At 41.0% G+C, this 23,246-nt stretch overlaps 2 protein-coding genes across 7 annotated transcripts in view; both read left to right on the top strand.

Annotated features, from left to right (window-relative positions):
* Positions 1-13,155, top strand: part of bicd1a (BICD cargo adaptor 1a) — a 39,687-nt gene extending 26,532 nt beyond the window's left edge. Inside the window, exons 4-10 of one of the 5 annotated variants that reach the window (XM_088080091.1) lie at positions 385-882; positions 4,490-4,882; positions 5,003-5,761; positions 5,900-6,051; positions 6,838-7,048; positions 8,975-9,060; positions 11,012-13,155. In XM_088080091.1, coding sequence (XP_087936217.1) covers positions 385-882; positions 4,490-4,882; positions 5,003-5,761; positions 5,900-6,051; positions 6,838-7,048; positions 8,975-9,060; positions 11,012-11,132 — 2,220 coding nt within the window. In that variant the 3' untranslated portion in view covers positions 11,133-13,155. The other 4 variants (XM_042496193.2, XM_088080092.1, XM_088080093.1 and 1 more) reach the window with 4 other exon arrangements.
* Positions 13,156-13,672: 517 nt separating this feature from the next.
* fgd4a (FYVE, RhoGEF and PH domain containing 4a) overlaps positions 13,673-23,246 on the top strand; it is a 98,880-nt gene continuing 89,306 nt past the window's right edge. Inside the window, exon 1 of one of the 2 annotated variants that reach the window (XM_088080096.1) lies at positions 13,673-13,889. In XM_088080096.1, coding sequence (XP_087936222.1) covers positions 13,787-13,889 — 103 coding nt within the window. In that variant the 5' untranslated portion in view covers positions 13,673-13,786. Of the gene's footprint in view, positions 13,890-19,534; positions 20,166-23,246 lie in introns of those variants that run through there. The other variant, XM_088080098.1, reaches the window with a different exon arrangement.

A 23,246-nucleotide genomic window follows, 5' to 3' on the forward strand; every position in this document is an offset into this window, starting at 1 on the left:
TTCTATAAATATGACTCTTTCTTTGTTGGCTTGAGGGAAAGTAGCAAGTATTTTCACGTCAAAAGGCTCATGTCCCACTGAAGTCACGAGTCATTGGTGGTAAAGTCATAGTGGAGTTTCAAGTCTTTGTTGATTTTGTCAAGTTGAGATTAAAGTAATCAAATTAGTGACTCAAGTCCAAGACATGTGAGACCCTTACGTCTAATAATGTGTGCTTATTCTTAATTAATTTTCTGCACAGGGCCTTCTGTCATTTTTGTTGCTTTAATCACACCTACCTTATGTCACCTCTACTGTGACCTGAGATCCAATTAATGGTTTAAATTAAATGTTTTCCACTCTTTGCTTTTCCTGTTTCTGCCTGTCCTTTCTGCTGCTCGTCAGGTGGAGTATGAGGGGCTGAAACATGAAATTAAAGTACTGGAGGAGGAGACTGTTCTCCTCAACAGTCAGCTAGAAGACGCATTACGTCTGAAGGACATCTCTGAGGGTCAGCTGGAGGAGGCCCTGGATGCCCTCAAGAGTGAGCGTGAGCAGAAGAATAATCTGAGAAAGGAACTGGCCCACCACCTCAGCCTGAGCGACAGCGTCTACGGAGCAGGGGCCCATCTGGCGCTCACTGTCACTGGTGTTGAGGGCCTCAAGTTCCCTGATGAGACCAACGGAACAAACGGCACCAACGGAAGCGTCATCCCTGCTGCTAACAGCAACAATGAGGACTGCAACCGCCGCAACGGCCACATTCACACAGGCACCGGATTGGCTAAGATGAATGGGGACTACCGACCAGGACGCAAAGGAGATGGCCTTCACCCCGTGCCAGACCTGTTCAGTGAACTCAACCTGTCGGAGATGCAGAAGCTTAAACAGCAGCTGCTACAGGTGGGTTGTAAGAAAATATAGCAGGCTTTTATAGCAGTGTCAGTAGCTTGCAGTAACCCAAGTAAAATCTCCAGTGTTGACTTGCAGCTGCCACAAAGCACTTATTCTTGTTCAGCCATTTCAATATTATTTTCAAGGTCAGTACTGACGCCACTTGAACGTCACTTTGGTTGTGAGTCGAGTTACTGTCTGAAAGATTCCAGTCGCTTTAAAGCTGCTACCAACATTAATCCCAAGATACTGCAGCCCAGAGCACATTAGAAGATGGCTTTATTGATCTAGTTCCCTACACTACATTTTTTAGTGTAGAGTCTAGGTCGTCTTATCAATTGACCTGCTGCATTCTGTGTAGGTGTGTGTCTGTGTTTGCTTGGTTTGTGAGCTTTCCTGGGTTTAGTGTTCATTGCTGCACTGCTTAAAGCCGCCCTGGTTGCGCTTTGTCACTAGTAGCAGCGAGAAAATGACAAGGTGATGACATTTAGGGAGTGTGAGGAAAAATGTGAAAAACACCACACTACACACACTACAAGCTTTACTGAATGTGATTCATTTTGTTCTTCACGCATAGAAATAATGAAACTGGAATAGCATTTAAAGGTACAGTGTGTATGATTTAGGGGGATATATTGCAGAAATGGAATATAATATCATTAAGTATGTTTTCTTTGGTGTATAATCACCCAAAAATAAGAATTTTTATGTTTTCTTTCCTTAGAATGAGACATTTATATCTACATAGGGAGGGGTCCTCATCCACAGAGATTGCTTTGCTACCCCACAGTAAATTAAGTAGCCCACAGTAACCCAAGTAAAATCAGACAGTAGTCTAGAGAAGCAAACCAAACATTGCCTGTAGATAGAGCCATTTGCATTTTTGTGTCGCCCATCATAGGTAGTGGCCCCTCTGCACAGCAGCATCAGAAAAACACTTATTTTTTTAAGTGAAACTGCTTTATTCAGTGTTTTTACCTCTGCTGGTAATTCAGCTCCCATAAGAAGCTTGTGAATGTCTGGATTGCAAAAAAGATGAGCACACATTAGCAGGTGCCAAGCTAGTGACTTGTCTACAGCATGCCGAACAGCGTAAGGGAAACTCTGATTTGTAATGTGAAACTGCTTTATTTAGTGTTTTACCCGTTTTCATCACCTGGCCCATTTGTTTTGGAGAGGAAGAGACCTCTGCTGATAATTTGGCTTCCCTTAAAAACCTTCTGACCAGGCAAAGTTTCAGTTGGTTGCAATATGCAATCCTCACAGCTAGATACCACTCAATCACCCGCCTCTAAATTTTACACACTGGACTTTGAAACATATTATGACTTAAAATGCATCTACTTAAACACATGACGACTGAATTATTTTGGCAGTAGCAGACCACACATATTCAGTGATAGCTGCAATTTTTGCACATGTGCATTTCAGCCTATATCCAAGCCCATATGAAATGTATATCTTGTATTACAAATACGGTATGCTCTCATGTGTACTAATGTCTGGGAGTGGGATAGATGAAATGAAATCATAGCAAACCAAGGAGTCCAGCAGAAAAGGCAGTGCATTTGCGTGCACCCTGTCAGGATGATTAGCGTCCAGTAGGCACAGAGAGCAGATGCAGAGGCAAGACAGAGACAGTAACTGACTATATTCAGCTATAGTTTAAGACAAGGGGACAGAAATAGAGAGCTCACTGGGAAATGAGACCCAAAGAGGAAGGGAAAATGTCATAGACGTTCTTTGTCCACAGGCAATGCACACTTATATGCTTATACCAAAGTTAGCTCCAATCTTGCATTGTGATAAGCCACATCCATATAAACAGCTAATATGAATATAGAGCTGATATAATATAGAATAGGAGCTGTCTTTCTCTTACAGTCAATTATGCACTCAGTCACCTGAGTGCAGTACACTCTCAAAAATAGGCACCCCACACAGGAGGAATACAGTTGTGTTGAATGACATAAAAATCATAGATGTATTAGATTCATGCTAAAATCTAATTAAGTTGTTACTGTTCATTTTTGCTCCTCGCTGAACTCCTCGGGGAAATAGAAAATTAGATCAGTGGCTGCTATATTAGCAGTGTGCCTTTCTCTGTAAACCCAATTACCCAGTAATCAATTTTCTCTTTCAAGTTAGTTATTAATGATGTAAACGCCAGCAGTATCTGGCCTCTAGTTGCCAGCTGATTTTTTTCAATCAATTTTGTCTTTGTCATCATGAACACTGTAAGAGAACATTCACAATTTCATTTTAGGCATCACCCTAAGCAGAAATGATCATTTACATTTTTTAAAAGAATATATTTGCTTGGCTTCCTTTAGCGATTGAGGAAATAAAGTTTATCCCATTTCAGCTCGAGAGGAGCACACTGATGAAAACTGATTTAATAAAGTAACACTTAAGGTTAGTTCCCATTATCCTAACTAATACATTTTTGCACAGTCAGAAGTACAGGTCAACTGATACATTGTCTTTGGTTTGTCCTCTTGCTGTCTAATAATTATGGTTGCATAGTACAATGTCTGTAGTCCTTATCTTAATTAGCCCCTTAAAATTCTGAAGTTTTACAGGTCATACTGATAATGCATTTGCATAACTGAGTTTGAGTCTTGCTATGCTATTGCTTTTATCAGCAGCCTCTGAATATTGCTGCTGAAGCTGTAACACAACAGAAAACATCTCTGCAGAGTATTATATATAAGAATATATGAAGAAATAAAGTAAAATGCCTTGGACTTAAACACTGTCGTGGGTTTTATAAATATGTATCATTAAATACTTATGCAGCATTATGTGCTTAACAACAATGTAAACACAACACTTGTTTTTGCTCAATTTTTTCGCAGGTGTAAGTTTAAGTTATAAGATTTTCTTCTTGCACTCAGTATATCTCTCTTTGATTTTGGTCACAAATTTGCAAAAACTTCTTGTCTGTGAATTCTTCTACTCTAAAATATGTAGTATGATCACACAACAAAATGCCACAGATTTCCCAAATTTTGAAGGAGCTTGGTTGGCATGCTGACTGCAGGAATTTCCACCAGAGTTGTTGTCCATAAAGTTAATGTTCATTTTGATACCATAAGATGTCTCCAATGTCCTTTCCCTGAATATGGCACTGCATCCAACCAGACTCCATAACCACACAAGTCGGTTATGATGACAAAGCCTCTCTGAGACGGTTTCTGATGGTTTGCACAGAAATTCTTCTGTTGTGCAAACCAATTATTGTATCAGTTGTTAGGGTGACTGCTCTTAGATGATCTTGCAGGTGAAGACATCAGAAGTGGAGGTCCTGAGCTGGTGTAGCTACATGTGGTCTGTGGTTGTGAGGCCAGTTGGATGTACTGCCAAATTCACAGAAATGGCTTTGCACACTGTTTGGTGAATGGATTGTCTTAGAACAGGAGATATGTTCACTAACACAGATTTTAATAAAGTTGTGATGAAAATTTTAGAGATTTATCCATTGAGTGCATGAAAAAAAGTCTTGATATTTTAAAATAATCTATGAAAAATGAGAGTAAAAACAAAAGTGTTCATTTTTTTTCCTCACTGTCTTGACTGCCTCTCATATGGTATAGTGTGTCCTCCCATCATGCAGGTGGAGCGTGAGAAGTCGGTGCTGCTAATGAACCTGCAGGAGTCTCAGACCCAGCTGCAGCACACACAGGGGGCCCTGAGCGAGCAGAATGAGCGGGTCCATCGCCTCACGGAGCGGGTCAACGGCATGAAATGTCTCAATGGAGACAAAGAGCTTGATGACCCACAGGAGAGTGAGAAACCTGATGGTGGCTCCTCATCGCCACCAGCCAATGGTCATCGTGACCTCGATATCAATGGCTTCGAGGTCTTGGAATGTAAGTACAAGGTGGCAGTGACGGAGGTGATCGACCTGAAAGCAGAGCTCAAGGCACTGAAGGAAAAGTACAACCAGGCTGTTGAGGGACACGGAGACAGCCACAGTGACGACAGGGTCCAGGCACTGACTGAACAGGTTTGTCATTGTTACATGTATCTTTTGCAACAAAGTCTTTTTTTGAGGGGCAGTGTTAGCGTCACTTAGTTCTGCTTTGCACCCTGTGATCTTCCAAATGTCCACCTGATTTCTTCCAAGCAGGTAGCTCATTTGGAGCGTAATTATCGTGACAGCAGGGAGAGGGTGGCGAGCCTGGAGGCAGAGCTTCGAGCAGCTGCAAGCACAGCCACGGAGAGCCAGGGTATGCTGAACGCAGCACAGGATGAGCTGGTCACCTTCAGTGAGGAGCTGGCACAGCTCTACCACCACGTCTGTTTGTGCAACAACGAGACGCCTAACCGCGTCATGCTGGACTACTACCGCCAGAGCCGTGTCACACGCAGTGGCAGCCTGAAAGGCTCAGATGACCACCGAGCTTTGCTTTCGCCTCGCCTGGCACGACGCCTCGCTGCAGCATCTGCAGCCTGCTCCTCCTCCGAACCTCCACGCAGTCCCATGGACTCCCCATCCAAAGACGGCCATCACAATGAGACAACAACCAACACAGTGGACTCCTGTCATAGCAGCCCCACCCGCAACCCCACAGGCTCCCCAGGCATCAGCATCTCTCCTTGCCCATCTCCAGTGCCCTCAGAGGCAGGAGGGGACCTGCGGAAGGAGCCCATGAATATCTACAACCTGAATGCCATCATCAGAGACCAGATCAAACACCTCCAGAGGGCTGTGGACCGCTCACTGCAGCTGTCCAGGCAGAGGGCCGCAGCCAGGGAGCTGGCCCCTATGCTTGACAAGGACAAAGAGTTGTGCATGGAGGAGATACTCAAACTGAAGTCCCTGCTCAGTACCAAGAGAGAGCAGATAGCAACACTCAGGCTGGTGCTGAAGGCCAATAAACAGGTGAAAGAGGAGTTTTCTTTTTACTGAATATACCATGAAAAATGAAGAAGGAAACCAGTCATTTGTCCTTTTTGTGTCAGATTTAATCCATGTTAGGCCAACATGCTGAAATGAAATGTCAAATTATCAATCTTGCAGACAGCAGAGGTTGCACTGGCAAATTTGAAGAGCAAGTATGAGAATGAAAAGGCGATGGTGACAGAGACCATGATGAAGCTGAGGAACGAGCTGAAGGCTCTGAAAGAAGATGCCGCCACCTTCTCTTCACTCAGGGCCATGTTTGCCACAAGGTGAGAGATGAAATATAAAGACACTAAGCTGGAAAAGTAAAAATGTTAACTTTCTTTTAAGGGATAGTTTGTATTTTTTATAGTGGTGTTTAATGGGATACTCATCCATGGTCAGTTTCTCATGTACAATAAATGTCTTTGGGGCAGGAGTGCCAACACGGAAGCTAAGCAATAAAGAGTCAGCAGCAAAACATATTTTAGCCACTTATAAGAAAGGCCTACCTAAAAAATCGACAATAGTTGAAGTGTATGCTATATTGAGATTATTTTCACTTCTTTACCTTTCTCTAGACTGGAGGAGCTGGTAGACCAGCTGTCCTCCTCCTCCTGTGTTCAGCGATGTTAAATCATTGTTTTTCTCAATGAAGTGTGGCTTTGAAGAGAGCAAGATAATGGCTTTAGTTACCCATCAGAAATTGCTGTCTGACAGTACGGTAAGGCAATAAAAAATATACAAAATAAAAGTTAAACTTAAACTGATATTGATTTTTTTAGGTGGGATTTTTTTAGGTGGCTAAAATATGTTTTGTGGCTGACCCCTCTGCAGCAGTACCTGCTTAGCTTCCAGGTCAGACTTCAGCCTGTTTCTCCAAACAGGCCCAGCCAAGTGACATCTACTGTATGTAACACACTGATTTTGGATAAGTACCTCATACAACCTGACTTCAAAAAAATCTGAGCTATCCCTTTAAATCTGTTAAATCTAAACACAGAATTTGCATGTGTTATAGAAATATCCCTCTAAATCTTTGTTTCTTCCCTCTTTATCTCTCTCTCTCTCTGTAGATGTGATGAGTACGTTACACAGCTGGATGAGATGCAGAGGCAGCTGGCAGCAGCAGAGGATGAGAAAAAGACGTTGAACTCCCTCCTTCGTATGGCCATCCAGCAGAAGCTGGCCCTGACCCAACGGCTGGAGGATCTGGAGTTTGACCACGAGCAGACTCACCGTGGCCGCGGCGCTAAAGTGCCCAAGATAAAAAGCAGCCCGCCCAAAGTAAGTGGCAGAGGCGCCTTCACAGCTCCCTCTAGTCCTACCAGGCTCCACAGCTCCTCCATTATCACAGCCCACACACTGAACACCTCCCTGACCCTGACTAATCCTTCCTCTGTAGAACTAACCGCCTGTCCGTCCATGTCTGCGTGGGCATCGCACACACTTTCTGAAACAACCCAGACCTCAGCTTCAACTCTTCAACCTAACATCAGTTTCCCTCATTTGTCTCCAATCACGGTAGACCCTGAGCAGCTAACTTTAGAGTTCAGACGACTCGTTTATTCAAGACAAGACATAGGTCGAGTGTCCTCATCTCAAAAAACTAGTGCTGCCTCAGTATCTCCTCACCTTCGGCGGAAGCAATAATTTATCTTCATCCACTTACCCAGCATCAATACTATATGCACAGTTACCAGATGCCACTGGAAGAGGTGGGAAACAGAGAGGAGGAAAAACTGGTTTCACATGTTTATGGTTCGAACATGCAGCAGCACTCAGGAAGAAGGAGCCCCTGACAGCTTGCTCCATCCTCAATACTACACTGAACACACTGAACAACCTTTTTGTCATTTAAGGTTGGACTGCATATTTTTCTAATGAACACCCTTACAAATATACCAGGTGACTTTTTCAGCATAGCTGCTACCATAAATTGTGGCATTATGTGTCACTTACTTTATGAAGAACTGGGGATGTTTCAAAGCAAATAATGGCTGCAGCCTCTGCCTCAGCACACAGTGACTCATAGCACCTCCCTGTGGAAAATCTAGAAATTACATGTTAGAAATTTATTTTGCATATTTAATTTATTCAATACAACTATTATAGGTTATAATTATGTGTTGTAAAACAACATTCCCTACAGTTCATCCTTGCATGCCTTATTTTGTCACATCTAAAGTTCTGTCGAAAAGCATTTGACAGGCTTAAAGTGTGGTTATGTAGTATGGAAACCAGTCAGGCCTCCTCTCTGTGCCTTAGCCTCCTGTTGTATTGTCCCTTTATTCACTTTTACAATTAACTAACATTTAGTATCAAAGGAAAAACAAACAGGTTTAAACTAAATCAATTTCTTCCTTCATAGATGGCAAAGGTCTTGACAAATCTCCCACAGTATTCCCATTTTTTCCACCAGATGGCAGCATGCGAAAACATTTCCATTCTCTTTCCTGTCAAATGCTGTTTGACCTCTCTGTCTCTTCCTTATTCTACCTCAGACAATTATAAAGCTTAAATAAGACATCATATTCCCAAACTTAAAAGTGGGAGTTTATGAATAGAATTGAGCATCAGGTGTTCTGGAGTTGAGCAGGAATGGATTTTTCAGCAAAAGCCCCACCTTGTCTGTCTTTCTGTGTTGTACAAATCAATATAAAAATGGATTTTCAAGCGTGTGTGACTATGTCCATGTCTGCGTGTCTTTGTGTTGTCCACCTTCTGTGCTGATTGACCAGCTGTGCCAAGACTGGTCCTGTCGGTGTGATCAGATGAGACTGGTTTAGTTGCATTCACACTATGCAAGCATGTTTGACATTAACTCAGGTTATGAGTATTTTCTTATTTCTTTCCTTGCTCATATTTCCCTTCTTGCTCTCTTTTTTCTCAGGCTTTTCCCATTGATTCACATACTGAAACACTATTACCACAGCAGGAGACTCACATTTCTTATCTGAGAGAAACAAAATGAGAATGATTATCCCGTAAATTGTGAAATAACATCTTGTTAAAGAAGTGTGATGAGAAAAACTCTATGTAAACCAGATCAGACTGGTGCTTCAGTATAAAAATCAGATCTATCGTTGCAGTAAACCAGTAGTAGTCTCATCGTCTCTGACAAGGTCTTCCCCTGTCCTGTCCTCCGTAATTTCTCTGTCCTTTTGTCTAACCCTGAGTGTCACCACTCTGTATATCTGTCTAATTTATCAGTTTCTTGTAGATTGTCAGCAGCCTGCTGCCTCAGTACCGTCACTCTCCCCACAACTAAGGCGAGGGAGAGCCTCCCTAGCCCGCAGGTAACAAGCTGTAGAACCTGCTAGTAGTAGGCTCATTCACATCTGTCTATCTATCCATCTATCTATGTAGCTGTCTTTCTATCCATCCATCTATCTATCTATCTATCTATCTATCTATCTATCTATCTGTCTATCTGTCTATCACATTCTATTTGATGCACACGTCTTTTTTTGGTTGCACACCTGTGTCTGATAGATAAATAGTCCTGCATGCCTTTACAAGTACCTAGTAATGAACACTACCCTAAGGCTATTTTGCAAAAAAAAATAATTGATTGAGAGAGTTGTTGTTTTTCACTTGCATGTAAAATTTTGCATGACACTATTATATAAGTGCTTTTACCAATTCTCTCTTTCATAATTTAAGAAACATGATGTGAAAGATGAACTTTAGTTGCAAAGTTCAAGGGTAACTTGAAGTTGAGTTTGAGGTTTTTTTTCACAAACTTGATACATTCACGAGTCACTTGTGGTCATTTCAGGCGCTCCAGTTGGGAACCACTGACACAAAGCCATGCCACCTAACGAGTAGACATAATTAGCATCATTAGCTACGAGTCTGTTTGACAAGTCAAGACCGTCACTGTGAGGAAGGTCTATTACTGTTACCAGTAATGTTTGAGTTTACCATTAAACTGAGCAACAAGTTGCCTGTCTTTATTTTTGTCAATGATTTTTGACATTTATAAAAAGCAACTATGAAACTGTTGACGATCTGAGGACATGTTGGGTTTAAGTGCTGGTTTGACAACACTCCAATAATCCTGTTTTGTTCTAGATGTTCACACCAAATACAGTCTTGAATTATGGTATGAACAGTTCTGTCCTTGGGGTGGTTTTAAAGGAATAATTCAGGGTTCCCGTGGTAATGACTGTACTGAACAAATTATGAAATTAGTTAAAGCTGTATTCCAGGCCAGGTTATACAATTGATAGAAAGTTTTTGGATTTTTTTTGGATATATATTGTTTGGGTTATTACTTTAACCATGTTCATAAACATCCCAAAACATGTGAAACATTACGCAAAATGTGTTGCTGTGCTGTGTGACAGTTGATTGGATCTTTGGTTATTTATTTGCCAAAAAGGGGCATGGCCTTGATGTTTTTTAAAGTACGTTTTTGTCAGTCTGGTCTTTTGGTAAATGATGCTCATTATTGGCAGGAATTACTTATTTGCTATTAAAGATAGCAAGCACCAGCAGTTTGCTTATTCACAAATGGCTGAAAAGTATATGTTTTAAGTCCTTCCCCTTTTAAAATACACAAATGCAGTCATGGTAATAGGGTAAAATATTGAGGAAACGTTATGGGAAAGTTTTTTTTTTTTTTTTGCAAAAATGTGTGGGAACCCTGATAGTTGAAGTTGAAGGAAATATGTTAAAACGCTGTCTTAGAGGATTGATACCACCACCCAAAATATGAAGCTGTGCTAGCAGTCAGGTAGCATCACACAAAGATTGGAAACTAGGGGTAAATAGCATACCTTTCTCTGTGCAAAATCCAGCTACCAAAACGTCAAAAGTTCACAAATGATCACATTACATCTATTCTGAGTAGTCTGTGAAACCCAAAGTGGAAAAGTGTGATCAGGTTTTGTTACCATTTGAGGAAGCAGAGCTAGCAGTTTCCCCGTTTCCAGTCTTATACTAAGCTAACTGGCTGCTTGCAGCTTTATATTTAGTGTACAAACATTAGAGTGATATCAGTGTATTAATGTCATCCTTTTGCAAGAAAGCGAAAAAGTGCATTTCCCAAAAAGCTGAACTTTTGTCACTTTTGATAATTTTTGTCAGTCTTTCGCCCTCGTCTCACGCTGCATTTTTGTTTGCTGATTTGGTGTAACCTCATTCTTCCAACAACTGTTCCCCTCTTCTTAGCCTTCTTCTTAGGCCAATCTTGTTAACTCTTTTCTTCTCTTTCTCTTCTCCTGTCTCTCTGCATTCTTACAGTCCTAAATTTTTGGCAGACCTCCATGACCACCGTGCAGTCCTGTCCAGTGGCAGTAGCCTTCTCTCCCCCTGCGACCCTCGTAATTGTCTGGCCCAGCAACCCCAACCCCCCGGCTCCTAACGTCACTGCTCCAGCCCAGGCCCTGGCCTCGGCCTGGTAGGAGTCACACAGAGACAGAGACACTCTGGACGGGAGTTCTCTCAGTTTAACTCTCCCCAACCTGGCAACCCCACCTGGTGCTTACCGACTCTGTGACACGGTCCTGCCCTCGGCAGGCCATCTGGTTACCTGGGTCGCAGAAGAAGAGCAGGATGCTCTCCTCTTATCTTGAAGTGACATCTTGTCCCGGCAAGGACTGAACTGAGCGTAATATGAGTGACAAATCATGGGGATCTTTTCACTTAAATCATATTAGTATTTATTTATAATTTATTTATGCTATTGATTATTTATTTACATATTGATTTGTGACAAGAGATATTTATTACTGGAATGTTTTTTTTTCTGTGTTTGTTGGTCATTATTCAGTATGGAAAACAAGACGTGTTTTACTGCTGCGGTGAAGACTTCAGTGATAACAGACATTTTAGCACATTGACTACTATACAGGCCGATCCTGTTCTCCTGAACAAAGTAAAACCAACCAAAACCAGAATGGCAAAAGTTCTTTCTGGTCAAGTGAAACAGGTTTAAAACTTGCCTGACCATCCTATACAACATAAAAATGTTACATTTTGTCAGTATAATAATCAAAACATAATTATGCCATTTTTCCATAGGAGTGTTAGAGTACAGTGGGGTTGCAAATACACTAATGAAGATAATCACTTTATTACAAGGAAACTATTTCTTGTGGTGGATTTCAACTACCTTTCTAACGTCACTAGTCTTTCTGGGGATGCTTGTGTTTTTTATACCAAGTTTTTTTGCAAATCATGTGCATAAAGACTATTTTATACCTCCTATTATTTGTATTTATTTTTACAGCAGACTCTAGTGACATGGTTGTGTCTGTTAGGTAGCTCAGATCTCCTCAGAGACTGGGATAGACGAGAGACTGAGTGTTTGAGATGAGGACTAGGGCTGTTGGCCTGAGTTTTTTGCCTTTTTTAAATTGCACAGGTTTAAGTGACCGTGGAGTGAACTGACCTCCATCTTTTTAACATTAGTTAAGAGCAGAGGATTCCCTAAAGGTGTGCCTCTTCTGGATTTACCATCACTGTCATGTTGGCATTGTATTCTCTCTTCGAAGTATTATCTGTGAGCTCTTTTACTGCATTGATCAAAACTCCAAAAAACTGCGATTGTCACCCTTCATTCATCCAACAATGACATTATCCCAGACTACACTTGTCATTGTAACATCTCCATATTTAGCTGTCCTTACATGCTTCCTCCAAACAGTATGCAATACTGTCCAAGCACAATTATGCATTATAGCAATACAGTAGTGATGGTTTAGATGAATCTGATTAAGATATACTTAATCTTTCAACAATTTCTGTCACCGTGAATTAACCAGCAGGCTGACAAGAAAGGCAAGACAACAATCAAGATATTGTGTCTTTTTGAAACACTGTTTTGATCACAGAGAAATGAGGCTGAGTCTGATTGAGATGGATATGTGTGACGTTTGTTGCATAATTGAAGTCCCATCTTGCCGTCTTTATACCCTCATAACGTCTTTAATGTTAACGCTCTCCTCAGTGCACCGAATTCATATTTTGCCATATGGATATGAAACAGATAAACTGAAACTACATAGCCAGTATAGTGTTGTAATGACAGACAAAAGCTATTGCATCCGTGATGAATGAGTGAACTCTTTCTGTTCTCCGTGTGTGTACATCTGTTGGTCTTTGTTAACGGTGTAGATTGTTACTTTTGCAACTACAGAGTGATGGAAATATTTGTGGTCCAAATGTAACTTTTGAACCCATGCAGGCTCATTGGTGACCTAACTCTCTTGGTTTGTTTGCACAAAATAGCAGTGGATGGAGAGGGACTAATCAGAAGAAAGGAGAAAAAAAAACGTTTAAAAAGAACAATAGCTGTATGCCACTACAGTGGGTTTAACGGTTTCTCCTCCATTTAAAACAGTGTTTAACTGGTTTCACAAGTAAATAAAAGACCTGTCCTTGGATTTGTATGTGATTTTGTGTTTGTGTCTCTTTCTCTGTTTCATGATTATAACCAGCTAGACAGAAATTACCTCTCTGTATCCATGCATTCACTTATAATAGTTTGTCTTTTTTAAGAGAGAAAGATTGGATATTGATCATAACAATTGGTGTAACAATGGTATAACAGTGTTATACCATACTTTGTTTTCAAGGTATAATTGTTATGCTCCAAAATTGGCTTCTTTGTGTGTGGTGTGTGTGTGTGTGAGAGAGAGAGAGAGAGATAGTGTGTGTGTGTGTGTGTGTGTGTGTGTGTGAGCGCGCACACGTGGGTAAGGCAAGATGGCTAACACTGTGGACATTGTGTGGGTGTAGCCTAATAATAAGGAGGTCTGCCCCATCAGTACGTACTAAGGGGGTGACGGGCGGGGTTTGGGAAGCATCCCCATCAAGGTGACATCACTCAGAGTAAAGTGGATGATGTCATTTCAACCTACACATGATACACATGTTTGTTGTTACTTATTGACTCGCGCAGGCGCATGTGGGCTGCAACCTCGGCGCAGCTGGACGCGGTACCGAGTGTGCTGCAAGGTGTAGACCGCGTTGTTATTTCTGATCACTTTGGAAACGTTTCACTTTAGTATCTCGATGCTGGAGCGGTCGGTTTCTCACAGGAAAATGGAGGGCTTCAGCAGAGTCGCTTTCCGCAGGAAACAACACAGTGTGGACACTGTGGAGCCAGAGGAAACAGGTGAGTGCTGAAGGTCTGCTGGGACACCACGTTATTCACGAAAACAGAACTTTACTAACCCAAAAGTGCTGTAGATGATTTAAAGCGAGTCCATACGCTTGCTTCTTATGTTGTCATTTCTAAATTACTGATTTTTCTTCATCAAAACGTTAAAGTTTGGCTTATCTTGACAAAGTTTGCTGCCACTTTGGAAAATCCCTCGTGCACTCTTCTGCTGTTTTAGGCATGGGTAAAAATCGGAAGGATTGCTACAGGTTATATAGTCTTAAACTGGTTTGCAGGTGACTCATTGTTTTGGATATGACAGGTCTTGTATTAGCCACCATGTGTTTTGTCAGTCGGGTTGGGAAAGCACGGAATGGCCAGACTGTAACACACCTACATTGTAGCCCTTGTTTACACACCACCTCTGACTTAGTGGCGGCTCAGCAGGTATGAATGTTTCTCTGAGGCAAGCTCCAGCTTGTTGTGTAACCATCTAAATGCTGGAGGGCATGTTTTTTTTTCATTCTGGAGTACTGCACTTCACAGGAAGTCCTAGAACTTTGTCTGCTCAGGATGCAACTCTCAGGAACGGTTTCTCTGACAGCTCCCTGTGCATTTCTGTGTCTCAGTTTTAAAGTCTGATAGTGGATCTGTCTCTATGAAGACTTCCAGATGGATCTCTGCATCCTGGCAGCTTTAACTGAAAGTTTGCCCAGGCTACAGTATGATTAAGCAGTCTATATTTCTCGGAAAACTGGGATCCAAATACATGTCAGCAATCCTGCAGTATGTGCTGTCTGGGCATGACCGACTGAAACAGGAGGCGCTGGCTTAGTTGGGCTGTGTCTTATCTTGCAGCACTGCAGAGTGCTTGTGCTAACATGCAGCCAAGAACACTGTACTTTCCTTGAAGTTTAATGTGAACTTTGCCCTGTGGTTGGTTGATGGTGCCACAGTTAAGATCAGGCAAGGTGGCCCCAGCTCACAAGGCAGTCAGCCTCAGTCACACGTCTCAGCTCTATGCCAGGACGTGAGATAGATACTGGAACACCCAGAGATATTATCTGTCAGTGAATCACTGTTTTAGCAATACTGGAATCTAGTTTAAATGTAGATTGTAATGATCAGCATCTGCCCCCGCTACTGCACAGTGTTACCAGCTGGTAATATACTGCACATTATAGTGAGTACTGATTTGAAGACATCTGATCTGGCTAATAGATAATAAGAAAGTATGCAGGGCTGAATCCAAGGGCTAAGGTTTATGTTCAGTACTCACTGACTGCCAGTTACTGTGATTATTTATTGCTTTTGGAAAGGCTTTTTGCATTTTCTATCATAAATGGGCAGCCTCTACCTTATTTCACCGCTCCAGAAACCTTTTCCCCTGTCATCCCATTTTTTTTGCTCCTTATTCGAAATGGTAGTCCCACTCTTATTACTCAGCCATTGTAAACATCTTTTGTGCTGTTTTTGTGGTTATTAAACTAACCTTAACATGAACTTTGGTTGATATTTGGAAGTGAAAGCACTGATTTCCCCTGCCAGAATTAGATTTATTCCACTTAACTTGGTTCAGGACATTTATTCTGCTTAACTTGGTTCGGTACGACTCTTAATGATCCAGTTTTTTATTGTGCCTGGCTGAGCCTGCATGCCTTGGACCACGGATATTACAGAAGTAGTGTTACACTTAAAAAGATCTGTTGGGCTCTGTTGTTTTGGCTTCTTAAATCTGGGTCTGTTTTTGAAGATTTACTGGAGTGGTATATAATAAGACTTTTAGGCCATCCTATGTATGCTAATGAGGAGAAGATTTCTTTTCACATATATTTAGATCCATTATTCTTGGACAAATGGTTAGGGAGCAGCTAGTCATTACATCTGTTTCAGCTCAGTCATCTCTCAATGTAACCTGCAAACCAGTATTATTATCATCAGTATTATTATATCCTAACAGCTCAGAGTTGTGCACTATAAATCTCAACACTACACTATCTTTGAATACTATCACACACTTCAAATAATCGCTATTTGTTTCCATCTCCCTCGTGTGTGAAGTCAAGTTTGCCCACGTATCTTATTATTACTCACACGTGGAGTGAAATGTATTTTGTGTTTACAGCACAAATAGCTCAGGGGCATGTAGCTTTGAGCTGGTGTTACTGCGAGGACAGCTGTATCAGTCTCCAACAATGAGTCTGTTTGTTTTCTGTCCGCTAACATAGAAGCAGTGGGACTGTATGAATCAGATGCTGTGTGGCCTGCTAGCCTACTGCTTCTGGTATTGTTTAGCTGCACTGGTGCCCATTCATCCTGAGCTGAACTGTCTCACTGTCCTCCGCTGGCTTTAACTCACTTCAAGCAATAGTGGTTCCCCTGTGCAGCTCAGTTTATGATGGCTCAAAGATGATTTCTTTTCATACGCCGTGCATTGCTGTACCACATCAGTATAAACTACCAGAGATGTGGGCATGGAGAAGCACCACTTCATGTGTAAAAAGGTTATTTGGAAAGTATTTTTCAATTGCTTGATGGTTTTCTACTAGACTTACAGTCTCATAAATAACAGATGAACAGAACAGAAGGTTCATCTTAGAATAAAAACCATGCTGAGAGTATAAGGAAGGTTTTTACTGTTTCCAGAAGAACAGGAACTTCAGCCAATATTAACATTTGGATTTTAAAAAAATGATGTTGCTTGATGAAACCACGGGGAATTGTGACCTGACAGCCACCTGCCCAGCATTATGACGGCAGACAGACAGAGTTAGCAACTAGCTGGTGAACATATGGAGCACAGGCTTGGGGGGTATCTTTTCTTTAACACCTTCCTGATGTTTTATGACAGTATTGTGTAAAAAAAGTGCTTAAGCTGTGCTACTGGTTATAAGTCATTGTAGTATGTAATCATTGTCTACACTGCAGGGTTTCGAATGTATAATTAGCTTACAAGTCTTGTTGGTCTTAAATACTAAAGTAATAGCCCAAAGAATAATGAATACATAAGAAATAAGCACCCTTCTTGCTGGAGGACTGGACCTGATGACACTTGCCATGGCGGATACCGACACGTCAGTGGGCTGAACAGAGATGATGTTTTAAATACAATCATGTAGCTAATAAACTACTTTTGTAGTTTAAAGAAGGCATCTCAAAATAAAGATTATACGTGGCAACATTTTCAAACAAAGGCAGAGGCATTTTTCTTTTTTAATAGTCCTGTCACATTATCCCAACCACTTGCAAGCAATCAATCAAACCACTCTCAATACAAAATCTCTGTTTAGGTATTATAGAAAGGGAAGCATATTTATTTTTTATGGTATTGAAAATCATACCTTCAGGATTTCTAAAACTCACGGTATGGCGTAATACCTAGGATACAGCCCAAGCCTTGTGGAGCATTTAGCAGCTGTAAAGCCACACCTCCAAATAAATGTTCATTTTGCTGTGTCTCATGGATGTGAAAATAGGCAGATTTTTACCAACATGTTCACTTAACAGCTTTAGGTGATAATGTGTCTAAGTCGTCTTTACAGTTTAATACACTGAACTCAATTAGTGTGCATTTAAATACATTTACGATTTAAAACAGACAGTTTAAATTACTATTAGATCTTATGACATTTCAGTCATTCTGTTTTGAGGTTGAGCTTTAGAGTCAATATGGGTAGCTATAGGAAAAGCAAAAAGACAAAGATAATTTAACATATAATCATACAACAATCTATCATTGCCCATGAAGAGCTTTTCTAATGCTGTTTGTATTTTTGGATCTGTTTTGCTGGTGAAAGAACAATAGAAAATAACAATTTTAAAAAACTGAAACAGTACGCTACATTTCAAGCTGCTGGCTGTGTCTGAAACACCTAAATCTTACTTAAGAATGCTGTTGATTTGCAGCTAAAGCTTTAATTCAACGTTGCATTCAGGTTTATATGATTTTATTTAGTCTTAAAGTAGCCTCAGGAATAACATTTCCGTACTAATTGTTTTTTTAAGCTTTTTTGGCATTCATTTGTTTTCATAGCTCCTGCTGTTAGCTATGTTTTCCCACAATGTCCTGTCCCCTCTTTTTTCGTTGCACATGATCCAGACATGAGACTGTGAGGAGGAAGCCTTCTCATAAAGGAGGCTTTAAATAGGCTTCAAGAGAAGTTATCAAAGTATTGATCTTCATCACTTGAACATTATGACTTTATCTGCTATTGTGTTATGTGTTGATGTTCAAAGGTCTGATGATGTTTTGGAGCAACTGTTTCATGCAAAGTGACTGGTGTATATTATTCTTGTCATATGTGAGGTTATTGCAAATTGAGTGGTCCGTAGCTCAAAGCATTTTTGTATTTTCAGGCGTACAAAGCAGAAAGCCATAAAAAGCACCACACCTACGTGGATATCCATCTAAATACATAACTTTTATTATACTAAGGAACGCGGGATTAAATCATTTCCGTATGTGAACATTTTCCCAGTGTTTACTCACTCTGTCTGGCAGAGACGTCTTAGACTGGCATGATTGTGTTTGGAGGTGGGTGTTAGTTTACTCAGTTAATGATCACAGTAGGTGTGGGCTGCAATCAGCAGGAAACGGCTACTACATGTGTGCGTATGTGTAATATCCTTAGACTGTACAGTCTATGGTAATATCCCTCAGCGGTTACACACACACACACACACACACACACACACACACACACACACACACACACACACACACACACACACACACACACACACACACACACACTGACACAAACATGGTATTCAGGATCAAGTTTGAGGGACTCCAGTTTGCAGATGTTCCAGTAGGTGGAGGTAAATGCTCAGAAATGTTTCACCAGCCGACCAGCAGGTGGACCTTCATGCTCAGTGTGTGATAAGAACACATGCAGTCATGTATTCCTTTTGCAACAAAGCAACCATCCACATAAAATATATCTAGTGTGATACTGTGCTGTTGCTCCCAAATCAATTAAGAGAGAGTTCACAGTTTTGTTTGATTGTCTTAATAAAACCAAGAGATCCTTCCATTTGAAAGCAGATTATTTTTGCTTTTTTTAGTTATTTTATTTCGGCTCACTGGGATATTAAAAAAAAAACACAGAAATTTAGCAGACCAGTATTAGTCACTGTAACACACTCTGTAACACACACTAGTCCTGTGATTCTGTGAAGATGGGGACATTTCTCACAGCTGCCTGCTGGAAAACAATGAGGTGGAGAGAGGAAACTAACAATGAGCTACTTTTAGATTGTTTGTATAGAAATGTGTAAAATTACTCCAGAACAAAAAAGGTGGGTTAAAAACAAAAGTCAGCCGACACTTCCTTTAGGTGTCACACATGAGCCAAGGCCACATGGTTTTCAAATGTAATCTGTAATTTACTAATTTACTGTCAGTTTTCAGTTTACCTCCAAACCTTATGAGCTGGATTTGAGTCTGAGCAGACTCAGTTTGAATCCTGATATGATAAGTTAACTAAGAGCCTAAATATCTGACGTACCATTTTTCCATCCACGCGCCAGCTAGGGTTTCCTGACTACAGTGTGTCGTTTCCTTCTCTTCTCCTGACTGGCATTGTTAGCCTGTGGGGCTTTTTCCATAAAGCTACTGTATGTACAAGCTCAATCTGAGCTCAGAAAAGAAGAATTCGGACCTGCCCCGAGGGACTAAGAAAGACTTTGAGGAAGTAACTTTACAGAGAAGATGTCGGGCAGTTGTGTAACCCAACCTTTTTCTTCACCTTTGCGAAATTAAGGACATCCCGTCTGCCAGAGGACTGAAAGATGTGAAGGTGTGAGCAGCTGGGTGACGGTGCTGTCTTTCTGCTCTTCAGCAGTAGGAGGTCTGAGCGTAACGACCTGTCAGGGGATCTCCTCTGCCTCTTTGGCCACTCAGAGGAAGGAAGGGGAGAAATTATTAAACAGAGGTGTATGTTAGGCCACCAATTTCACATAGGAAGTGAAACTCTTTTTATTCACCTCACTTTCTCAATCTATTGCTTTTATTGCGTTTAGTCCACCGGCTCGGATGCAACATGGACTGGATGGTTGCTGGTTACTGGAGATCCTGTCTGAGACACGTTGCCTCGGGTAGGTGATCCTTACGGGCTGGACAACACTGTGTGGATGAACACTGTCATTGGTTGAATCTATGATAGAAGGAGATCTTGGGTCCTTTTTTCAAAATAAAAGACACTGGACTGACAATGAAACGACGGCGCAAGTACTGGTTTTGGAGGCGGAAAGGTAAAAACACAAAGATGTGTCTGCTCTGCTGTTATGGTAAGATTTGGAGACTCCATATTTTGTTTTACACTCGGTTTAATGTGGTGTTAAAATGTAAAAGTCTTCTTAATAAGTGGGGAAATGGTTTCCTACCCATCCCTTCACAAACATCATCTGTGACTCACCTCTCATTACCATAAAACATTCCACTGACTTGTTTAATCCCTGCTGCTGTGTTATCCATGTTTGACTGGCATTTAGCTAATCTCTATTTTCTCCATTTTCTAATGTTATCATCTGGCTGCTCTCCCATGTAGACCATTTATTTTCCACTCTGCTGATGCGTTGCTGTTCCCTTTGACCACAATTGCTAGGGCAGCACAAAACGAGATCAAATTATCTGAAAAGGTTTCTCCCCACTGAAGTATATTTCTTTTAGATCAGGTTCTGTTAGCAGTCAGCAGTTTGCCAATGTGAGTGTTTGGTAAATGCATTCGTTCCAGTGAACATCACTTGGAGAGAGTTGATTCACAGAGCAACAGCATTGGTTTCCATGTGGACTGGCCTGTTGCTGTGTGAGGGGGCATTTAAATCCACCAGGCTGGAAAAAAAAGACAGTTTTGTTCTCAGAGGCCTGGGAACTGTTTCCCCCTTTAAGACCCTCTTCCAACCACTCTAGCCCTTTGGCAACGTCCCTGATGGCCTGTTACCCAACTGCGTCTGTGTTGTGTGTGTTTAAATGCAGCATATAGGGGCAATGACAGTGTGAGTATGTGTGTGTTGTAGCAATGCAACCCCTCAACTGTGCACCTTTCTTAGGATGGTGTGCATGGTTCGTGAGTCAGGGTGAGTCACCCTTATTTAACAGCAGAGGGGAGGAAACACTGGGATGCAGTCGGCTTTCATTCGCACTGGCAGGAAGGAAAAGGCTGGGAACACCAGCAGGACCGGGTCCTTTCACCACGCTCATTGTTTCAATGTGGGAGAGGGTGTCACAAGCACTAGTAACACAATTTATTAGAATCAGCACATATTCGCTCATATGTGTGGATCAGTGTATATATTTTTTTAAAGGACAGCTAAGTGTGAAAGGGGGAGAAAGAGGAGATAACATGCAGAAAAGGGCCGCAATTTGGAGTTGAAACCATAGCCGCTGCAGCAAGGACATAGCTTCTGAACTTGGGGTGCCTGCTTTACCCGGTGAGCCAATGGGCGCCCCACTTTTAGTATTATATAGTATATATAGTAGTATAGTATTTTTAAATAAGCATTAAAACGGTAGTTCCAATAGCACATTGTGATGGAATTTTCCTTTTGTGGTAAACTGTGTTGCTTTAAGATGAATTGTCATCCATATTGGGAAGTTTAAAGTTCCCTTTAGCAGTAATAAGGTGATTTTGACAAAATAGAAATATAATTAGAGCTATACCAATATCAGTCAGTATTAGTTTATCACAGATTTATCGCTATGTTGGTGTGATGTAAATGTCAGCTAATAAATAATTAAAAAAATTACAGTGCACAGATGCCAAAGATGTTATTGAGGTAGTGTTGAAAACTATTAAATAGTCTGTCCGTCGGAAAGTTTGAACCTTAAAGTGTCATGTCTTGGTCAGAATTCTTTTAAAAAACAGTTAAAGGGATCCTTATCAATACACAATGTATTCGAAATATTTTACATTTTTTTCCTTGCTTGTTGCAGAGCCAGAAGATGCCCATGTCATTCAGTCCATCTGCTTGTTGAACAATGTAGCCCAGACAAGTATCTTACGACTGTCCAATCTGTTATTTCATTTAATACTGACATTCATAATCTCCAGAGACAGATACCAAATGCTTTTGTTGACCTCCTGACTTTTTGTCTTCCTCTTGTTTTAATGTAAAAACAATTTCTCATGGACCACTACGACAAGGTATTTTGAAATACTTTGGTCTGATTTTTGTTTTGGATATTCATGGTCCTCACAGAATTTGTTTTTAAAGACTAAAAACTATTTCTGCAGCATTTACAGGAAGAATTACTTTTTAAGTATTACACGTGCATGCTTGCAACACTTCAAATTAATTAGTGCTCCCTTGCACTTTACACAAACTTTGTAATATGCAAAAAAAAATACATTTTTGATATGCAGAAATGTGTTAGAAACATCCATGCAGCCAAGGATATAAACTATTTAACTTTTCTTCAGCACCTCTCTCAGGACCAATGACTGGATTTTAAGATGCCACAGTCTGCAGTAGCGTTCTCTACATTATCAAGTTCCTGCCTATGCATCCAGCCAACCAATCATGAGCATTGAACGCAACCTGTCAATCACGGCACCAGACCCCTGTCTGTTGTAACCAAACTTTATAGAATAAACAACACACGAACTACCTAAAATAATAGAAATCATTGTGTGGAAAGTTTTATTTGACATGTGATCTTTACACTGCAGCCAGCTACCAGCAGGTAAGCTAAATAGTTTGGCTACACTTTCGGGGTGCTGTCATGTCGTCCATCTTTATATGCAGTCTATGCTCAGGACCTTTTATTTTAGCCTCATTTCTAGTTCAAATGTGCATGTTTGTACATCCACAATATTTTGATTGTGTTATGAACACTTTAGCCTTTAGAGACTTGACTGGTTGTTCTTAGTGTGGTTACTTATTAATTTCCCCTCTGACTTCCTTGTGTGGGCTCTGGAGCTCAAGCTTCAGATTTTCAGAGCCTTGACAGCACAATATATTCTCATTTGATAGGACAGATGTGTGGATGTCTGAGTCTGGAGGCAAAACTAGAAAGTCAGGTAGTCAGCTGCAGTTGATGATGAGCTAAATTTAGTATCCTTGTTTGTTTCCACTTGCTGAGTCTCGCTGTGTGGTTGTCATCCCTTCTACAGTAGGTGCCCCCAGGAAAACAATCTTTTCTTTCTTTCTTCCATCATCTGTTTTCCTTTGTTGTTATTTTCTTCTTTTTTCCCCTCAAGCTTCTCGCTTTCTCTCTCTCTCTACATTGATCAGCATTCCTCCTGAGTGCCTGAGTCCTGACATCATGCTCAGATTGTTTTACTGATGGATGACAAGACACCTTGAGAAATGTATTTGCTGCTAAGCAACACTTAGGACATCTGCTCATGCATGTATTTATATTCTCTA

This window comes from Plectropomus leopardus, chromosome 7, assembly GCF_026936395.1.
Source record: "Plectropomus leopardus strain MGB_pleo_1.0 chromosome 7, ASM2693639v1, whole genome shotgun sequence".
NCBI lineage: Eukaryota > Metazoa > Chordata > Actinopteri > Perciformes > Serranidae > Plectropomus > Plectropomus leopardus.